The sequence below is a fragment of the Engystomops pustulosus genome, chromosome 9 (genome assembly GCF_040894005.1).
Source record: "Engystomops pustulosus chromosome 9, aEngPut4.maternal, whole genome shotgun sequence".
Taxonomy (NCBI): domain Eukaryota; kingdom Metazoa; phylum Chordata; class Amphibia; order Anura; family Leptodactylidae; genus Engystomops; species Engystomops pustulosus.
This window is the reverse complement of record NC_092419.1, coordinates 32,963,368-32,983,567: the sequence shown is the minus strand read 5'-3', so window position 1 is coordinate 32,983,567 and position 20,200 is coordinate 32,963,368. Positions and strand designations below refer to the sequence as shown.

Here is a 20,200-nt window from a genome sequence, read left to right as displayed (position 1 = left end):
AGGGACTTTATATTTCAAGAAAAAAGTGCAGAAAATGTAATAGATGTATCTTAATACATATAAAAAGTATCCCGCCAACCACACATTACAAAAATGAATAGAGTAAAGCTCCATTAATAACAGCTGTATTTATATACTAGAAGTCCTAGATCTGCCATTAAAATCAAACATGACAAACCAGGGACACTGACTTACATAAGGCCAGCGGCACACGTGGCATCTGAACCCGTTTTTGGTCTGTTTTTAAGCAGTCCGTTAAAAAATCCATGCGTTTTTTGAAAATGCATCTGTTTTTGACCAGTTTTACCAATTATCTTAATTATAACCTGTCAAAAACTGATGCGTTTTCAAAAGACGCATGGATTTTTTAACGGACTGCTTAAAAACGGCCCAAAAACTAGTTCAAAACGCCACGTGTGCCACCGGCCTTACTCTTCTTAGATCTGTTATCCATGTCCTCTTTCCTACTATAATAAACCTTTAAAATTATGATAATGAGTCTGAAGGGCACTGGGGTGCCTTATAGCAGCTTATCAGGCTGTTACAATGTAAAAGGAGCACTTTCCTGTTGTATGCTTAAACTGTCTCTTCTTTAGTAAGATCAGGAAGGGAAGAGTGTGAAGTCCTGAGGGAGCAGGGAGAATGTGAGACAGTGTAATAGCATGTGAAGCTACAGCATGGAGGAGTCTGGTAACAACCCCTCAAAAGCCCTATTGGCTCATTGGCATAATTATAAAAGTTGATTTAAGAAGGAAGGACGCCATGCATAAGAAATATAAGAACATAAGAATATAAGATGTCCTTTGGACATCAAAAACTGCATCTGAAAAACTATACGTGCCCTTAAAGTCGCAGACTGCTGGAAGGGAACATTTCTACCTATCATTTCAAAAGATGTCATTGCTAAATTCCCTTCCACCAATTCCTAAATCCTTAAAATCCCTTTTGGCTAGACAAAAGCATTCTCTATAAAAAGAGGCCCTTCCAAACCTTATAACAGCATTAGATATGATATCTGTCTCACTCTTAGAAGTGCACTATACTTTCCACTAAGCTGTTCCTTAGCCCATACCCTCTGCTCTGAGTGACAGCTGCAGCACCTAACCAGGAGACTGCCGCAGACACCACCCAATGCCAAGAATTATACATTTGGAAACCATCTAGATAATAAATGTGGGAGCTTCACAGGCCACATAATAAGTTCTCTATATTAGTCATGCTGCTACTAAAAACTTCCATATACTTCCGCTAACACAAGTCTTCTATCTAATGCTGTATACTATTTTTTAGGGTTAATACCACAAACTGCAGATCGTCAGTGATCCAGAAATCTTGAGTGGGTTTTTTTCTTTATGATTTAAGTATTAAGAGTTGTTGGCTGAGCTGAGAGACAGATACTGATCAGCATCAGGATATTTTTACAGTGGTTTGATAAGCACTAAGGACTAGAAGCACTAAGGTCATAAAACACCCTATAAACATCTTATTTGCGATTTCTTTACACTTCAAGAACAATGTCAGAGCATAGAACCATTTATTGGGAGGTATTACTATAGTTTGTCTAACTACAAGTGGCCTAGGACAACTCTGGTCTTGTTTTTATATATTTAGAAAAGCTTTGCCATTTTTCTCAATTTGCTTATAATTTCCCAGCCTTATGCAAAATTAATACAATTACTGTGACTTATTTTATTTAGTATTTCCATTACAGGGTAACTACTGCTCAGAATGTCAAAATTAAGTCAACTAAGAAATAGGCTGCTTCAGCCAAAAAAAGAATACAAATAAAATATTTGGACATTTGCTGTTTTTTTTTAGCTCTTGAATCATTAGGCTAAGACTCAAAGGCAAATGCAGGGTTTTCTCATGACTTATGTTAAAACTTCAACATTACTGGGACTAGTGACCTCAATGTTTCCTAGGAGTGCAGTAAGTTTGGCCAACTTGTAACAATTCCAAGAATCATGACATCGGGACAGATTTAAGAATGCGGCAATACTTAATCTAATAAGAAACCGTTACGGTTAAACCATGGTCTTTAATGTGTTGAATCAAGATAACCGTTAGTAAACGCGCTGGTACATAAATGTGGAACCTGAAAATGTAATGTGAAATGTACATATAAACTGTCATCACATTTTGACCAAATAAAGCTTTTTAAAAAAAAAAAGAAAATTTATTAACTCCTTGCACCACAATATAACATCCCAGTGTAATTTACTGCACAATTTATGCACCAAAAACACGTAACCCTGCGCCAATATTAATAAATGCCCCCATGTTGTCTTATCTGCCTTTCCTAAGAACATAATACATTTGGTGTACGTCACATATTGCATTTTTTTTTTTGTAATAAACCTGCCCTATAGTTGGAATCTCTTGTGACAATCATACAGCTTTTGTCACAATAAGAAAACAATTTTTATCATTACTTGTCGCTGTGAAGCTCTAGTCCTTTTCCTTAGATATTCATTTACAAATCCTCTTTTAGTCAATCTCATTAATAATTCTTGTAATTTTATCATTTTTATGCTCTGTCATTGTTAATGAGCTCTTACCAGCCAAACCAGAGACATTTATCTGTAGACAGAAGGGTTTCGGGGTTCTCCACTCCCATTACTATACAGCAGGATTACCAGATTAAACACCTTCTTCTACAAAAGCAGTAACATCAGAGTGCAAGAAATCTAAAGCAGAGACTTTAACTTCATATCCGATCAGTCTTAAGACTTGAAGTAAAGAAAAGCCTGTTCCATTACCTGAGTGACATCAATGCAGGAATCTAAGAAGATACAGCCTTTGGAATCCTTTGAAGATTTTTCATCCTTGTATGAGTTTAGGATGTAGGAGCCATCAGGCAGTTGAGTAAGGTAGAAATATTTCTTTCTGAACACCTATTGATGAAAGAAAAGTCACAAAAGTCTCCACGTCTCCTGTATGTACTTCAAACATGGAATACTGAAATTTTCCTTAAAGGAAATCTACCATCAAAATCCATCATGATAAACCAGGGACACTTACTCGTACATCCAGACACCAGGACTGTAATAATCTTTATATATTTGATACTCATGGCCTCCTTCCTTCTAATATCAACTTTTATAATTATGCTACAATCAGAAGGGCTCTGGAAGGGGTTACCAGAACCCCTTTGTGCTCACAGACTGTTACGCTGTCTCACCCTCCAAGCAGCTCCCTCAGAACTTCCCCCCTCCCTCTGTGTGCTAAAGCTTCCTCTGCTGCAGTGAGATTCATGGAGGGGAAAGAAGGAGAGGGTGTGCTCAGGGGAGAAGGGGGAGGGTGAGACAGTGTAATAGCCTATGAAGCTATAGCACAAATGGACTCTGGTAAAACCTACAAGGCCTTCTGACGTAGCATCACTTTAAAAGTTGATCTCAGAAGGCAGGAGGTCATGGATAGTAAGTATATGAAGATTACTGCAGTCATGGTGCCTGGATCTACGAGTAAGTGTCATTGGTTTATTCATGATTGATTTTGATGGTAGATTAAATATATTTTATGAATAAATCCTAAGCATGTGGGAAAAATGTGTGATTGCAGGTGATCCAACCACTGGGACCCACTGGTATAATGGGAGAGCAAAGGTCCCCCTAAGCTACTCCACACACTCCATTGAGTTCAATGGGATTTCCTAAATGGCTTTCAGGACAACTGAAGAAGAAGTCTCATTTTTAAAGAGTAACTACTGAGGAATTTGTTCATGGTTGGAAAGTGACGCCACCCTAATTGGTTTTAAATGTAATGGAATAATTGCACTAATGTATAGGATAGCTGTGTAACTGGTCTATCCAAAACTGGGAAATAAAAAGTGCTTGCAGTGGTCACAAAGATGTGATCAGGGATCTGACTTTTGCTAATTTTATAAAGAATCAGAAAAAAAAAATCACTTCGCATATTTGCACCCTAATGCAAAACGTATTAATAGGTTGGTTTAAGGAAAACATAAGCTACTTAGTGCAATTGCAATAGGATTGATTTGTATTACATTAACTGCACATGTCTGCCCGGAAGACTACATCTTCTCACTAACAGCACACCACTTCTTACTGTGCATTTATATCACAGACGATTCTGCTGGTCTGAATGATGCATTACGTATGGACATAGTTTACATTAAGGTAATTTATGCTACGATATGCAAAAATGCTTATCAATAGTTACCCAACGATCCAGACCCCACAATCTCTAGAATGAACCACTGCAGCATCTACACTAATTTCCTTGCAAGGTAAGAATACCAATGGGATCTCCAACCTTTCATTATTATTAGCAATAGGAATTCCCAAATCTTGGACCCCATCCAAACATAATGTTAAGGTTTATCCCCATAAAAAGGATGATCAAAGTATAGAAGACCTGTTTGTTCACTAATGGATGGATAATTTTAAGTAACTGTGGCCATAATGCTGCAAAAACACGTTATATATGCATCTAGTGATCCAAAAAATTACAAGCAGTATCGAACTGGAGTCCATAGGCCCAACAGATTCTGGTATTCTGGGGCCCCTTCATTCATCAAATTCATCAAACCCTACTGAATAGATTGTAGTAGCCTCCAAATGACCTCCAGACTTTAGTAATAGGGGTTCCACTAGAGGCTCTTCTGGTGCTCCGGTGGGCCAGTCCAATAATGATTGGTCATTGGAGGGGAATTTATCATGACTTGTATCCCAGCTTTCTGGCCTATATGGTATGAAAATGCCATATATCTATGTGTGACTTTATGAGACTTTCACCCTATAAGTGGGTGTGGTGGGGCACACAGCGGAATACTGGCAGAGGTTATAGTTGAAATTAATATCAGGTTAGACATGGTGTAGTTTCAATTCCCTGTGAACACGCACTGTGGAACCTCTTGGTAATTCCATTGCATTGTATGCCGGTATGGAGGTTATTAAGACTGGTGCATTGGGTTTATTCAGATTTCGTGACTATTAGGTTTCCCTCACCTAAAGTGAAGTTATGACGGACACAGCAGACACAGAATATTTGAGGACAGTAATGTTGGTTTCACCCAGTCATAATATGGGTGCATTTCTGCCCCTAGTACCTAAACCCATGCTACTAACAGGTGGAAATTTACAATGCACTCACCATAATTGAATGTCCAAGCAGTGAGCAGTGATGATTTACAGTAAATAGCATAATATGTCATTTTTATGTGCCATACAGAAAAGTTTTTAGGCATAAGTAGAGCAATGAATGATCAGTGTTAATAGTAGAATTGGATATGCTCCAAACACTGATGTGGGTTTTCTGCATTGCAGATGCCTCCTATAGAATATCTGCACGTAGCTCAGTGACACATATAATTTTCCAAACTAATAAGCTCCTGAACTTGATAAGAAAACCATGGCACATGATGTTTTTCCTCAAAGTTGTTTCCCTAGAATCAAATCTGAGCATGTATCTACAATACAGGCAACATAGATTGTATTTAAAATGGGCTTTGTAAACTAGCCGGTGTATATGTCACCTTGGGCATATAGATATGTGTAGTGTGGGGTTCTAGGCTAAGGCTTAAGTGACCTTGTTGATGTATTGATTATTGATATTTTACCACTGTTTCTTAGTTCAGGACCCATTTACTACCATTGAGTGCCGTTTAGTCTTGACAACAGACAAGCCTTAATTCCCTGGACACACATGCGTGATGTTACTAGGGTGATTTGAGCTCTGAGTAAGACTATGTTATCCGTGATCCTTCTTTTATAGAGATGACAACACATGACACAACATATTCCCAGGGGAAAGGGATAATGAACATATTACACATCATGGATTCACTGCACATGGAGAGGACTGCAATAATATTGTATGTGAAACCTTGATCTTATAACTCTTTTCAATTCCTGTAACTATTATTTAACATATTATTGAATATTAGTGCCCATAGGCTGAGATTTATTACAGCCCCTGCGCCATTTATGTATTTATGCATTGCTGCTCTATTCTGCAGTGAAGGGGGGGTGTTCCGGTGTTCACTCGGAACGTGCAACACATCAGGCAGCGTCCGAAAGAATTGTGTCACACTCCCTATGTTAAAGGTTTACCCAAAAAAGTTGGTGCACTCTGTCACAGGGGGGCGCTAGATTCATGAAGAACAGTCTCCACAATTCATGAATGTGTCGCACAGGCAAACCGCACCGACCACAGTTTGCACTATTTTTGATAAATGTAGGCCGCAATGCTCTTTCAATACAATAACAAACACCAAACAATTAAGGAGAAACTATAATAGAAGAATTTCTATGCTTAGCCACCAGACAGTTTTGCAGATACAGCTGTATCTACACTTGGGTGGGGATACATACATTGAGTTAGTTGTGGAACATCTTACCTTCATAGTGACAGGTATGGTGGTGCCTATATTGGCTTTATGCAGCCAGCCTTGCTTTATGACTCCACCTCTATGGGAGCAGAGTGATGATGAATCCTGCAGATAAATAACAATATATCTGTTTATAATAGATGCTTTGGGTCTAAGGGAAATCATGTTAATGAAAACATTTATGTGACTTATTAATGCTCCAATATTTTAGAACAAAGAGTCATAAGCTACTTTTACCCTTAAAAGGGTCTTCCGGTCACAACAATTTTGCCGGTATGCACATGATAAGGGAATACTTGCTGGTTGGTGGACCCCCACAGATGATGAGAACGATACATAAAATAAATGGAGCAGATGGTCACAGGTGAGCCCTGCTGCCCTTTTCATCTCTATGGTAGTAAAGGACATAGCCGAGCGATGTACATCGATACTCCTGTTATGCTCAACCTGCCACTCCATTAATTTCGGGTCAAACAGACCCCCTTTCTCTTGATCAGTAGGAATCCCACTGTTGGGATCCCCACAATCAGCAAGTTCTCCCCTACCCTGTGGATAGGGCAAAACTTGTTGTGACAGCAATACCCCATTAAAGGAGTTTTACCACAAAGATAAGTTAGGCCCTATCCACGGGATAGAGTCTAACTTGCTGATCAGTGGGGGTCTCAGTGCTGAGACCCAGCAGATCAAGAAAATGAGGGGTCTGACGGAGCTGCTCCTCAGACTAATGGGGCAGACGGTTGCGCTTGACCAAATTGCAGAGCACCTCGCTCACCGATCTCCGGCAGCTCCATCAAGATTAATGGAGCAAAACGGTCATGCGCAGCCGTCTGCTCCATTAATCTTATGGAGCGACGAGGGGTCGATCGGACCCCTCGTTTTCACAATCTGTGGGGATCTCAGTACTGGGACCCTCACTGATCAGCAAGTTAGGCCCAATCCCGTGGATAGGGGCTAACTTGTTGTTGTGGAAAAACCCCTTAAAGGTTGCATATCCTGGGTATTCACTGCACTGAATCACTAAATGAATGTCCGCATCAATTCTGAAAATGGCTGCTTTTTGTCGTGACATTCAGCAGTTACCCCACCTGCGTCCCTGGACTTGGAGGTCAAGTAATGTTTTTACATGAGGATTATAATTAAAGAACCACCAAATAAATTTCCGCTTTGTAGGTTCATGTCCTTTCCCTATCACAGTATATTACATTTGATAAAGCCTATGAGACAGAATAAGCACTAGGCTGTTAGAGCAGATAAATCACACATGTTTACTAGTGATACTTTCATCACCCTTCCCTTACTATCTTTACTTAGGAAGGAATAAATCTAATACAACATCCGCTGAAAAATACTGAATTCAGTCCAGGTATTACCTCATCTTTTTCAAAGTCCTCATCTATCTCGAACACATGGCTGGGCGTCTTCTCTGGCTGAAAGGATTTGCTAAAAATGAGAAATAAGGCAATTACAATTTATTAATAACATAAATTGCAAGCAAAAAGCTACAGACACAATCCATGATGACAACAAAATGCATAATATTTTCCAATAAGAAGTGAGAAAATGAGAAATAAAAAAAAAAGATTCCATTTCCGAAACTTTGGCTTTTACTCAAAAAAAAGTGTAATAAAAGTCCTATAATATTATACACAATAAAATTTTATCCACTATGCCAATGGATTGCATGACATCCAATAAAAAGTTACATTGAGGTCCAGGTCTCCCACAACTTTTCTGATTTGATAAAATTCTGATAATAATTTGCCAGAACTATTGTTGTTGACTCCAGACCATCCTAATGATTCACAATGGGAGTCTAAGAGTTTAAGAGTCTAAATTTTAGTGTGAAATTCTGGGGGTTTAAATTCCATAATCTGCTCTGGATTCTAAGTTTTTTGGTCTGAATATAAAATTTTATTTTAGGTTGTATCAAAACTTTATTTGTAACTGCAAATGGTGTCACCGATTCAAGCAATCCCCTCCCTCCACAGAGTCCTCATAGTTTACAAAGTGCGGACAATATATAGAATATATTACGAAAAAAAAAAGTGCTCCGGCAATACCACCCACTGCATGTCACTCCTTAACAAACTTAAACACACTGCAAGCCACAGATAAACTGAGCCCTGATAAAGCCAAGGTGCATACTCATTAATATAGAAACTTGATACAACATGCACTAATTATTAGCTTGATTTATGTCTAACATCTCAGATTTGATACACATAACTTACCAAGGCAAGGCTCGAAAATCCCCTGAATATTCCTCATATTTGTAGTTCACCACTTTCCAGTCCAAGCTGTAATACTTTATACACTAAAGTAACAGATATACAGAGAAATGATGACATTGTGCACTTACAGAATGGGAAGAAAATTAACAATCAATGCAATATACTAAGCAAACTATGGACTTACTAGCCACCTGCATAAAGACTACAAGATAAGCCTGACCTACACACCAGCTTTATTTTTAAATATACAATCGACCTATACAGCGTGATCTTGCGAGATCTCGCGAGATCACACTGTGTTCCGTGTGCTGCCAGGGACAAGCGGCTGCGCGCACTCGGCACTGCAGACACATGATGCCGGGAGCGCGCAGGCGCTGCTCAGCGCGCCCTCACCAGAAGGCAAAGGAGTCTCTTAGCTGACACCATCCGACGCTGATTGGATGGTGTCAGAATATTTTAGCATACTCACACCCCCCCCCCCCACCCGTGCTGCAGCTCCTCCTTTCTGACGATACAGACCTCGGAATCGTCAGATCACGGGGGGCATATCTCGGGAACAGAGGGGGCTAGAACGAAAATTCCAAATGTCCCAGAATCAGGATACTAGCGCATACATGCTGGTATGTTCAGTTTGGGAAGTCTGGGGTGGTGACAGGTCCTCTTTAATTAATTTAGCAAATAACATTTCTCACTTGTCTTTTACTGCTAGAATTTACAGCCTTTATATTATTCACAATTTTTCAGACATCAGAACAGAGATCTGTCCAAAATGGGCTAATGTACTGAGAATTCTTGTGTCCTCTTTATGGAAATTTACAGAAGTATTGTGCAAGAGAAAGGAACTGTACTGCTACACTACAGGACTTTAACTATTCTGATATCTCTAAAATCAAGATTGTAGATTGTTTCTAATGATACCTGGCAGAATTGTGAATGCAGCTCTAGACAAATAGATGGGCATTTATTAATTTTGGCGCAGGGTGGCATGGAACCGTGTTATATCTTTCACACAGAGCATAGTACATACGCTGCTAAAGTGTTTTTGTATTAAAAATTGGTTTTACAGAAAAAAGATATGTTATATTGTACCTTTCATTAGCATCTGCTGTGTGACTATGCAGTTGCCATTTGGGAGGAGCTGGAAAGGAGCAGTTTCCCCCCCACCCTTGGGGAACAGCTTCTCCATGTGACCTTTTCAAATATATGAAAACACCCATCACTGGGCTTAGCGACGCCCCCTGCTCCTCTACAGCCAATCCCGAGTGAGGGGAGTTATTCATATATTTGAAAAGGTCACATGTCCCAAGGGTGGGGGGGACTGCTCCTTTCGAGCCCCTCCCATTTGGCAACTGCCTAGTCACACAGCACATGCTAATGAAAGGTACAATATAACATATCTTTTTTTCTGTAAAACCAATTTTTTATACAGAAACACTTTGGCAGTGTATGTACTGTGCTCTGTGGGGACTGGGGGAGTGCTAAAAATGGGTCTCCTGGTGACAGGTTCCCTTTAAGTCACCTTTGTGTTCTGCACATCAGAATTGAGCAGTAGTAAAAAAAAGTAGTAAAATGAATGTTGGTAAAAATCTTTATCAGTGTAAGGGAAAGCCACAACACTTTCCAGCTCCATTCAGTGTCAAAATTTTGATGCTGGATTGGTGGATCCCCCACTTCTCTGATGTAAATGATCTAGCCCAATGATATCTTTTAAATTAAAAAAACACTCTTTAATATATGCGTGGTATAGGGCAGGCAAAACATTCTGACCAAAATATAAAATTATACAGCACTTTACCCATTCCTAGACCAAGCACCTTTAAAGGAAGAATGTAAGGTTTCCCTAAGCATGGGAATTTATGGGATCCCTTAGATTACAGTAACTTGTAGATGGTTAGTTAACTTAAGGGTGTTGTCAGCGTTACATACCTCCTTTACAAAAAGACTCTTTGCTTTCTTTTCCGCATCCTCCGGAACCGTAGATTGGATGGTTCTGTGTTGCCGACCCACCGTGGAAATCTTGCAAAAGAAAAACCATGATAAGGAAGTAGATGTATATTTACTTATAAAAGATGAAAGGCTTGTGAACATTGTGCACTCACAAACACGTCCTCCATGGGGAACATCAGCATATCTCGATGTGGGTCACTGAAGATCTGAGGTTTTCTTTGGGAAATAACCGTCTCATAGTCTAAAGGTTCCACTATCCGGGCCTTCTCCTGCAAGGACAAAAGAAACACTAGATGAGTATATGCACTTGTACAAAAATGTAAAAACTTTCATTTTTTTAATAGAGACTTTCTTTTGCCATCAAGGACTGCAGCCCTTGATACCGCGGCAGGCCAAGATCTTGATCCATCGTTACAATACGGACAAAAATTTTTTCAAGAGGCTGAAGGACCAGATCATTCCTGCAAAGTGTGCGGTTGAAACCTAAGCCCAGACTGACTGCTCTTGAGAAAGTGCTTTTGGCTGCCATGAAGTAGAAAAAAAAAAGACGCAAATGGAAAACATTTCTACACTTTAACGCACAAAACCAAGATAGTACATTTGCCTCTGCTGCACAATAAACTGTCTACGATTCCAGAATTATGTGTTTTTTCCTAGAGGGGAAAACTCTCCAAATTTCCTATTTTGTACCGTGGCCTTTCTCCAACTTTTCTCACACTTTGCACGAACTCTGTGAATACGAGGCAGCTGCTAATAGCAGGATATTGGCAGATGATTGTGAGCTCTTATACTATGTATTCATCCATTAACAGCCCATGATACAGTTTAGTATAATGTGAATCAAGATTTTTGAAGGAGAAAGAACAACTAATGAAATAAGGCATGATTACAGGACACGCTAACACAGTATACATGCCTATTTATGTGTACCGTATATTCCGGCGTATAAGACGACCTGGTGTATAAGACAACCCCCCTACTTTCCTGTTTAAAATATAGAGTTTAAGATATATTCGCCGTATAAGACTACCCCTTTTCCAACGCATACAGTAGTATACAGCACAGCCCCCAGTAGTATACAGCACTGTCCCCAGTAGTATACAGCACAGCCCCCAGTAGTATACAGCATTGCCCCCAGTAGTATACAGCATTGCCCCCAGTAGTATACAGCACAGCCCCCAGTAGTATACAGCACAGCCCCCAGTAGTATACAGCACAGCCCCCAGTAGTATACAGCATTGCCCCCAGTAGTATACAGCACAGCCCCCAGTAGTATACAGCACAGCCCCCAGTAGTATACAGCACAGCCCCCAGTAGTATACAGCACAGGCCCCAGTAGTATACAGCATTGCCCCCAGTAGTATACAGCACTGCCCCCAGTAGTATACAGCACAGCCCCCAGTAGTATACAGCACTGCCCCCAGTAGTATACAGCACAGCCCCCAGTAGTATACAGCACAGCCCCCAGTAGTATACAGCACTGCCCCCAGTAGTATACAGCACTGCCCCCAGTAGTATACAGCACAGCCCCCAGTAGTATACAGCCCAGCCCAGCATTAAAAAATAAATAAACTTATATACTCACCCCGATGCTCCCCCGATGTCCGCGCCGTCTTCTTTCTTCTGCCGGGCGCCGCCATTGATCTTCCCCGGCAGGCGCCTAGTATGACGCGCCGCTGCTGACGTCATACTAGGCGCCGACCCGGGGGAAGGACATGGCGGCGCCCAGCAGAAGACGGCGCGGAAGACTGAAGACAGCACAGCGCGGACATCGGGGCCAACGGAGGGTGAGTATGCACCCCGATGCCTTTTTGAGGCTGCCGGCAGCTTTTTGAGGCTGCCGGCAGCCATCGCTGTGCAAACACCCGCGATCGGTGCTAGCACCGATCGCGGGTGTTACCGGTAAGCCTTTGCTGCAATATGCAGCAAAGACTTACCGGCTATGGAGAGGGCTCAGCCCGTGAGCCCTCTCCATGCACCGGGACCCGCCGTATAAGACGATTACCGGCGTATAAGACGACCCCAGAGAAGACAGAAGATTTTTCTGTCTTCAAAAGTCGTCTTATACGCCGGTATATAAGGTATATATGTATAAAAATCCTTACATTTTTTGCTTTCCTAGGAAGTTAGAGTGCTGCCTGATATCATATAAAAGGTACATATACAATATGTATACAGTAGTTGTAGCAGAGGTGCATGCAGACACTAAAAATAATCACATGCATATTACAGGATAGGGCAGAACCTCAGAACCTTTGAGAGACTGAATGCCCAAACTACAAAAGAAACCCAATTATGTATTGCAATGTACCATCATGGTAATTTAAGCAGTAACTTATTGCTTTCAATCATATCAGCGTCCTGAGAACACCAATACAGTAGAAAGGAGGAGAAATTCTAATTATTATTGAAGCTTCCCTCCAGGGTCTCCTGTACAGGAAGAATTGCAGGGCCGAGAGAAGGAGCTCCAATAATTATCCAGCTCTGTCCACACCATCTCCCTCCTCAGGACGCCAAGTATGTGTCGCTTTAAAATAGCACTGATCATGGCACATCTTAGGTGGCATGGAACTGCAGGAGGAGGCCTACAGTTCTGTCTGGTGAACTCTGTGCTGGTACAGAGAAGACTCTGAGTGCCACCTCTGCTACCCAAGCCTAAGGTTTGCCACCCCTGGGTTAGTGGATAACCATTTGCGGAACTCTCCCAGATTAAGAGAGTGGTTTGATGTACTCCAGATTATTGGAGTGGCAGGTCGAGGATGCGCACTGCCACTTTATTCACTATTTATGCCACTGACGGAAGTAGTGGAGTGGGGCACTCGTCTATCTCTGTCAGTGCTATAGAGACGTGGAGTACATGTGTGACCTATTGCTCATTTGGGGGTAAAACTGAAGCCCTTTTCTTGTAAATTTTTGAGGTCCTACTGCTGGGACCCCATTATTCAACAAGTTATCCCCTATCCTTGTTGTGAGCAGAATATTCTTCAAAATAAGGGGTCCAATTATGACCCCTTTAGAGCCATCAATCCTTAGGGGAGAGGCAAGTGTCCAAAACAATCAACTTCAGCTCACTTATTTGTAGCAAAAGGGCATTTTGCAATCAGGATACCTGCATGATCATCACTGAGGGTATCTTTACTAGCAGGCACTATATCTGATCACTCATACCTTCTATCATGACAAGGCCTGAATGAGGATGTCGCTGCTGATGTCCTCCAGATCAAGTGAATGGTCGACACTGAAAATATCAGTGGGGAGAGGTGAGTATAGCTTTATTTTTTTTCTACCAATTGCAATGTAACCCCTTCAATAAAGACAAAACGTATTTGCCATACAGATAATGCAACTTTTTCCCACAATTTCAGTTCTTGTCCTAAACTAAAAAATGATTGCAATCATTGTGGTTCTATTACCAGAGGCTTTAATATTTTATATAAGTCAGGCCAAAGTAATAAATAAATACTTAATAAAACACAGATATTGTAAAATGTAATGTGATTCACTTATTTCCTTTTTTCATTGGAAACCAGTGGCATATAAAACAATATGTAACAGTTACAGAATGATGTATCTCCCTAGCAACGCAACAGAAACGTGACCCTGACTTCCATTTCCTGTGAAAAGCAGAAGTACGGTGTAAGTGTGTGAAAGTGTCCTTCTACCAAGGAGCAGATTTACAAGACTTCATGAATTACCAAGTTTATTTGGAAACCTGGACAAAAAAGGAAACTCTTGATGGGAGTCCATCAACTACGAATCACCAAACAGGTAAAAGCAGCATTGTGTACGGTACATTATAAGATTTCCCGATATACTTATCCTAGTGATGTATCACTTTAGAAACAATTCATTCAGCTTAGCACGCATTTAGCACTGCCCCTTTACACTGTGATTAAAAGAAATCTACGACTTTGCGCGCTCATCACCCGAAACACAGCCGGCTGCGTGATAGGACCCAGCAGTTTGCTGGGCAATAGACAATAAGTGCACATGTGTGTGGTATGGGAGGAAGTGGGAAGCATATACAGCACGCACGAGGCGTGCATAATTAGAAACCGCCGGAACACCCTGTGTAACATGCACAGGAGCAGACGGCATTAATTTACATAATTTGAAAAGCTTTTTTTGCAGAAAGAGCAAGGTTTTATCAATAATCAAAAAGAGATCCTGCATCACCATGTAGTCAGCTACAGCGAGTTATGCTTAGTTTAAATAGTCAATTTTAAAGTTGGAAACTTCCTCGAACAATTCCAATAGAAATAATGCATAGAAAACGGGTGAACAGCAAACGTGGCCACGCCCCTGAGGAACCGAGGAGTTCATTTCCATAACGATAAAGACTGAATTTCCTCTAAAATGAGAGATCACTAGGAATAGGAGTGAGTGTGTCTGGAAAGCTTATAAAGTGACCTACACAAAGCTAGTAGCACTTCTGAGGTGATTTGAGAGCTGGTAGACTCACGCTAAAACGTATTAAATAAAAACAGAATTGTGTAGGATGTTACATATGATTTCTAGACATACCTCTCATATTTTCCCTTGATTTGTCATATTACATACATTCAGTTTTAATTTTTTTGACAAATTCGCTTTTTGGTACACCAGGTACATGGCCGTGTCTGCTGGTGAACCTGTTTTTCCCTCTCCATCTTGCCCAGCACCGACCATCAGCATCCCTTTGCTCAATGACACTCCTTTCAAAAAGAATAAAACAGGGGCAGAAAGAGAAAAATTGAATATTCTCCAAAATTACATATTGCTGGGAGCCAGGACAAGTATGTCGGTAGTGCTCTACACAATGCTGGTTTTATCTGTATGAGACTCCAGGCATTATCATTGTAACAGATAATGTGCAAAAATCCCCATATACTACTATAATGTAGTATGGCATTGTACAGAAGAATCGATCAGACCCCTTAGGATTAAATGGAGTGTGAAAAATGGTAAAAATGGTAAAATTAAAAAAATAAAAAACCTAAACGTTCAAATCAGCACCCTTTCCCTAGTAAGAAAAATAAATAAACAATAAAAGAGATCCTATCCCTACTATATTTATTGCCATGTAGAAAAAGATCTTTTGCTATTGCATCATACATTGTATTGTTATGTATTGCTACAAATTAATTTACATTGAGTAACTGATTTTTGTTTCTTGCTACTATTACCCCTCTAGAACTACAGTGTTGCCGCAATTCTACTGGTTTCCGCAATATACTACAATATACTCTTATTATTTACATAAAGTATGATTACAGAATTTACATGGGTTGTCTCATTAGAAAGGGCTCCTATCCAGCTACAACACCGATCAAGTGACAAGATCGGGTTCCAAATCCAGCACCTCCGGATAACTTGACAGGGGAAGTTAGAGCCAGTGAGCCGGACTTTTCCCTTGCAACAGCCAACCCCATAATATTACCCTATCCATGCCACGGTCAATAATGACTACAAAATCTAAATTGTGTGACTGAAGAAAGGCGAATAATAAGTCATCAAGAAAGTCAAATGTACCCTAAAAATTTAATCTAAACCAAACTCTTGCACAGTTCTATTTTTAAAAAAGTTGTGGTTTTTGTAAAGAAACCAGCAGAAGAATAGCGGGGCAGCCTACCGCAGATGTCCACTGGTCTACCACTAATATAAACTACCCCCACTGTAAATTTAGAAAAACTCCATGAGAAACTCTGAACAGTCCTAATCCAGGTCCAAATCTACAGGTCTACCGCTGCTCTGGAGTTATTTTGATTTCAGCTATTTTAGGAAGGACTTGTGTTATGTGTCCTATTTCCCAGGACATTCCTTCTTTCTTATACTGGAAATATTTCCGCACATCCATTGTCACATGCGCTGCATTCTTTCTGTTTAATAATATTTGGACCCTGTATAAATCCACCTGACTAATAGCAGTATGAAGTAACTTTGAAAGAAACTTTACTTGTTAGACTTTGCTGCATCCCCTACTATATTATGGTAATAAATACTTCACACAACAATTTATAACCCAGAAGAGCAAGACAAAAGCACAAAATTCCAATTACACCGCACAGGGTTACATAGTAACAATTCAGTTTTTCACTTTCCGTTCCACCAATTGTGCAATCCACAAGCAACCATATAGGTCACACTGTCCCCAGTCGAGCAATGCCATAGTCTCCATAATGTTGTCTGATGTATGAGATTTGTATGTTGCTAACTTAAAGGAAACCTACCAACCAACCACTGTTCAGTGTTCATGGGATGAGCAGTGAAGCAAGGTGTAATTGTAACAACCACATGGTTGGTATGGATGCATCTGGAAACTAGAAGCGGAGTGGCTGGCTTGTTTGCGACTGCGCCGCAGGTGTCATATAAGTCTTTGTCGTAGCTCAGGTCTTATCAACACCCGTTAGGGCCGACTAAGTGTAGTAAGAAGAGGAGTAGGGCACGTGACAGTGAAGGTTTCCCCCCATGGCATTCCAGATGTAGATGACAGACCCCCTGCAGATGGTAGTAGAGAGGCCCATAATGGTAGCGGCATGCCAGGGACACACACAGCAAACAGAGATCTCGTAAAAAAAAAACCCTCACAGTTCCTTCATTAGAAGAACTTCAACAGCAGCAAGTAACTCCTTTCTCTGAGGGCTAACAGAGCTGTGTGATGGCTGGCTGTGGTACTAGTAAAAGCAGGAACTTCAGTCTGGACCAATGGTCAACTAGGCTGCCATCAGTGAGCCAGGTCGGCTTTGCTGCATTAGCATGACAATCTGCAATCAGAGTTTATTTATAGGTTTGCTCAGTTCTGGAATGTTCTGAGGAACCAGCCAACCACATTCTGCAAAGCCTCAAAAAAGATAGGTTACAGGTATAATGTAAATAAAACAGTTTACCCTTTCAGGTTACAAATACAGACATTCAAACAATGCAAAATGTAATGGCCTATTCCTGCCACTTGGTGTTATACCATGCAGCCTAAGGGTGGCATTTTGAATGCGTTTTTAGCCCGTTTTAAAGCAATCCTGAAGGGATGATCGGTCCTCCTTTTACTTTTGTGTGTTTTGTACTTATTTGTCCTTGTTTTTAGGCAACGTATTGTAATCTCTTTATCAAATGTAGAGCACCATTAAAAAAAAAAAAAATTTGTAAAAAATACAAATATAATACAATTACATCTTAAATATATACAAAGAATATAAATACATATACCATAATAACAATACACATGGAGACTAAAATGCCCCATAGTACAATTATAAAGTTCATGTACATTATCCTATATTACTTATAGGACATCTACCTTGGGTTTTACTGATTTGTCCTACTAAGAAGTTTCGGAGGAACGATTATATACTCAATTATAAATCTATACTCTGCGATTGCGGCAATATAGTTATAAAAATTATGCTAATCATCTTTTATATATATAACTATATTACCGCAATCATGGTGTATAAAGTTATATTGAAAGAAATCCTGAGGAACCTCTTAGTAGGACACGTCAACATCAGTAAAATAGATTATAGATGTCCTTTAAATGCACAAGACAGGACATTGCATGACATCCTGTATTGTATATCTCTTCATATACCAACAAGCTACCAGTCCTGCATGTAGGGTAATATCCTCACAATCCAATGAATGCTCTTATTGAACAGATACAAGTAGATGCCGTGAAGGCTGCTTTGTGGGTCATGAAATATAATTGTATTTAGTAGACAGAAATAGCCTTCTGCTTTGAGTGATGAGTCCTGGGGCAATGCAGAATCACATGCGGAGATGTACAATAACATGCCCTGTATGACCTTTTCCCATGTCATTATTTTGTGCTTGTACGCTGCTCACATAAATACAGTACAGGCATTGGCTCGTCCATATACACTCACCGGCCACTTTATTAGGTACACCTGTCCAACTGCTCGTTAACACTTAATTTCTAATCAGCCAATCACATGGCGGCAACTCAGTGCATTTAGGCATGTAGACATGGTCAAGACAATCTCCTGCAGTTCAAACCGAGCATCAGTATGGGGAAGAAAGGTGATTTGATGCCTTTGAACGTGGCATGGTTGTTGGTGCCAAAAGGGCTGGTCTGAGTATTTCAGAAACTGCTGATCTACTGGGATTTTCACGCACAACCATCTCTAGGGTTTACAGAGAATGGTCCGAAAAAGAAAAAACATCCAGTGAGCGGCAGTTCTGTGGGCGGAAATGCCTTGTTGATGCCAGAGGAGAATGGGCAGACTGGTTCGAGCTGATAGAAAGGCAACAGTGACTCAAATCGCCACCCGTTACAACCAAGGTAGGCAGAAGAGCATCTCTGAACGCACAGTACGTCGAACTTTGAGGCAGATGGACTACAGCAGCAGAAGACCACACCGGGTGCCACTCCTTTCAGCTAATAACAGGAAACTGAGGCTACAATTTGCACAAACTCATCGAAATTGGACAGCAGAAGATTGGAAAAACGTTCGGATGGTAGGGTCAGAATTTGGCGTCAACAACATGAAAGCATGGATCCATCCTGCCTTGTATCAACGGTTCAGGCTGGTGGTGGTGGTGTCATGGTGTGGGGAATATTTTCTTGGCACTCTTTGGGCCCCTTGGTACCAATTGAGCATCGTTGCAACGCCACAGCCTACCTGAGTATTGTTGCTGACCATGCCCATCCCTTTATGACCACAATGTACCCTGTAACATCTGATGGCTACTCTCAGCAGGATAATGCGCCATGTCATAAAGCTGGAATCATCTCAGACTGGTTTCTTGAACATGACTGCAACACCCTCGCCGATGCAATGGCGAGGGAGTGTTTGCGAATACGTCCCACCTGCATGTAATCACATCAAACTACATGGTCCTGATAGGACATAGGGGTATTGCAGTGGTGAATCCTGCCTGGCAGGGTAGGAGTTAAGTGTTTTGTATGATGCAAGATGCTATTGTCCAATGATCTGTGTTACATCATGTCCTTTGTAAGCTGAGATGTGATTGGAGGAGCAGCCACCACCTGACCAAAGGGAGGTAATAAAACCCCTGGCCAGGAATGTTCTGGAGATATAGAAGATTCTGAGAACTCTGGAGAAGTCTCTCTCAGGAGAGAGAAGAGAAATTTTGAGGTCTTTCTAGGGAGATTCCAGTGTAGGAGAATCCTAGAGATCAGTGAGTGAGTGAGTAATCTCAGTCTAGCCCATACCAGAGCAGGAAGAGCCTAGCCCCTGCCTCTGAAGAGTGGAGCATTAGACTAGAGTTAGTGTAGTGAGGAAAAGGGGTATCATCTTACCTTTAAAGGTGATACCTGAAGCCCTACAGGACAAGCTGAAGCTTCCTACCAGGACACAGCTGCCTCCCAGCCTGCCATCTACATCCAGGCTGGTGAACTATCTCCTGAGGCTCCCTCCAACTCACATCTCAGCACTCCATCTACCTGTTAAAGGCACGTTGCTGCGGTTCCTGCCGGTTCAAATAAAGAACTGTAAGTTGTTTTCTTCAACTTCTGTCTCCGTCTGGTCCCTGCTAATACGGCTGCCTTCATCACCGCCACCCTGTCCATCACCCAGAGACTCACACTCGGGACATTAAGGGGTTGCCCCAGGGAGATCCGCTATAGCAGCCTCTCCCTCATCATTTCTTGCCAACACCACCCTGCTGGAGACCTGCCAGGCTGTAGGACAGCCCTCCGGTTCCCCCGTACCAA

General features: G+C 41.1%; 1 protein-coding gene across 2 annotated transcripts in view; it reads right to left on the bottom strand.

Moving 5' to 3' along the window:
- The window catches only part of DOCK11 (dedicator of cytokinesis 11), a 133,978-nt gene that overhangs the window by 104,212 nt on the left and 9,566 nt on the right, over window positions 1–20,200 (bottom strand). For both annotated transcript variants that reach the window (XM_072125635.1, XM_072125636.1), the window contains exons 2-7: window positions 10,683–10,799; window positions 10,510–10,599; window positions 8,584–8,666; window positions 7,723–7,792; window positions 6,362–6,457; window positions 2,760–2,894 (exon numbers count right to left, since the gene is read on the bottom strand). In XM_072125635.1, the coding sequence (XP_071981736.1) occupies window positions 2,760–2,894; window positions 6,362–6,457; window positions 7,723–7,792; window positions 8,584–8,666; window positions 10,510–10,599; window positions 10,683–10,799 (591 nt within the window). The remainder of the gene's footprint in view (window positions 1–2,759; window positions 2,895–6,361; window positions 6,458–7,722; window positions 7,793–8,583; window positions 8,667–10,509; window positions 10,600–10,682; window positions 10,800–20,200) is intronic.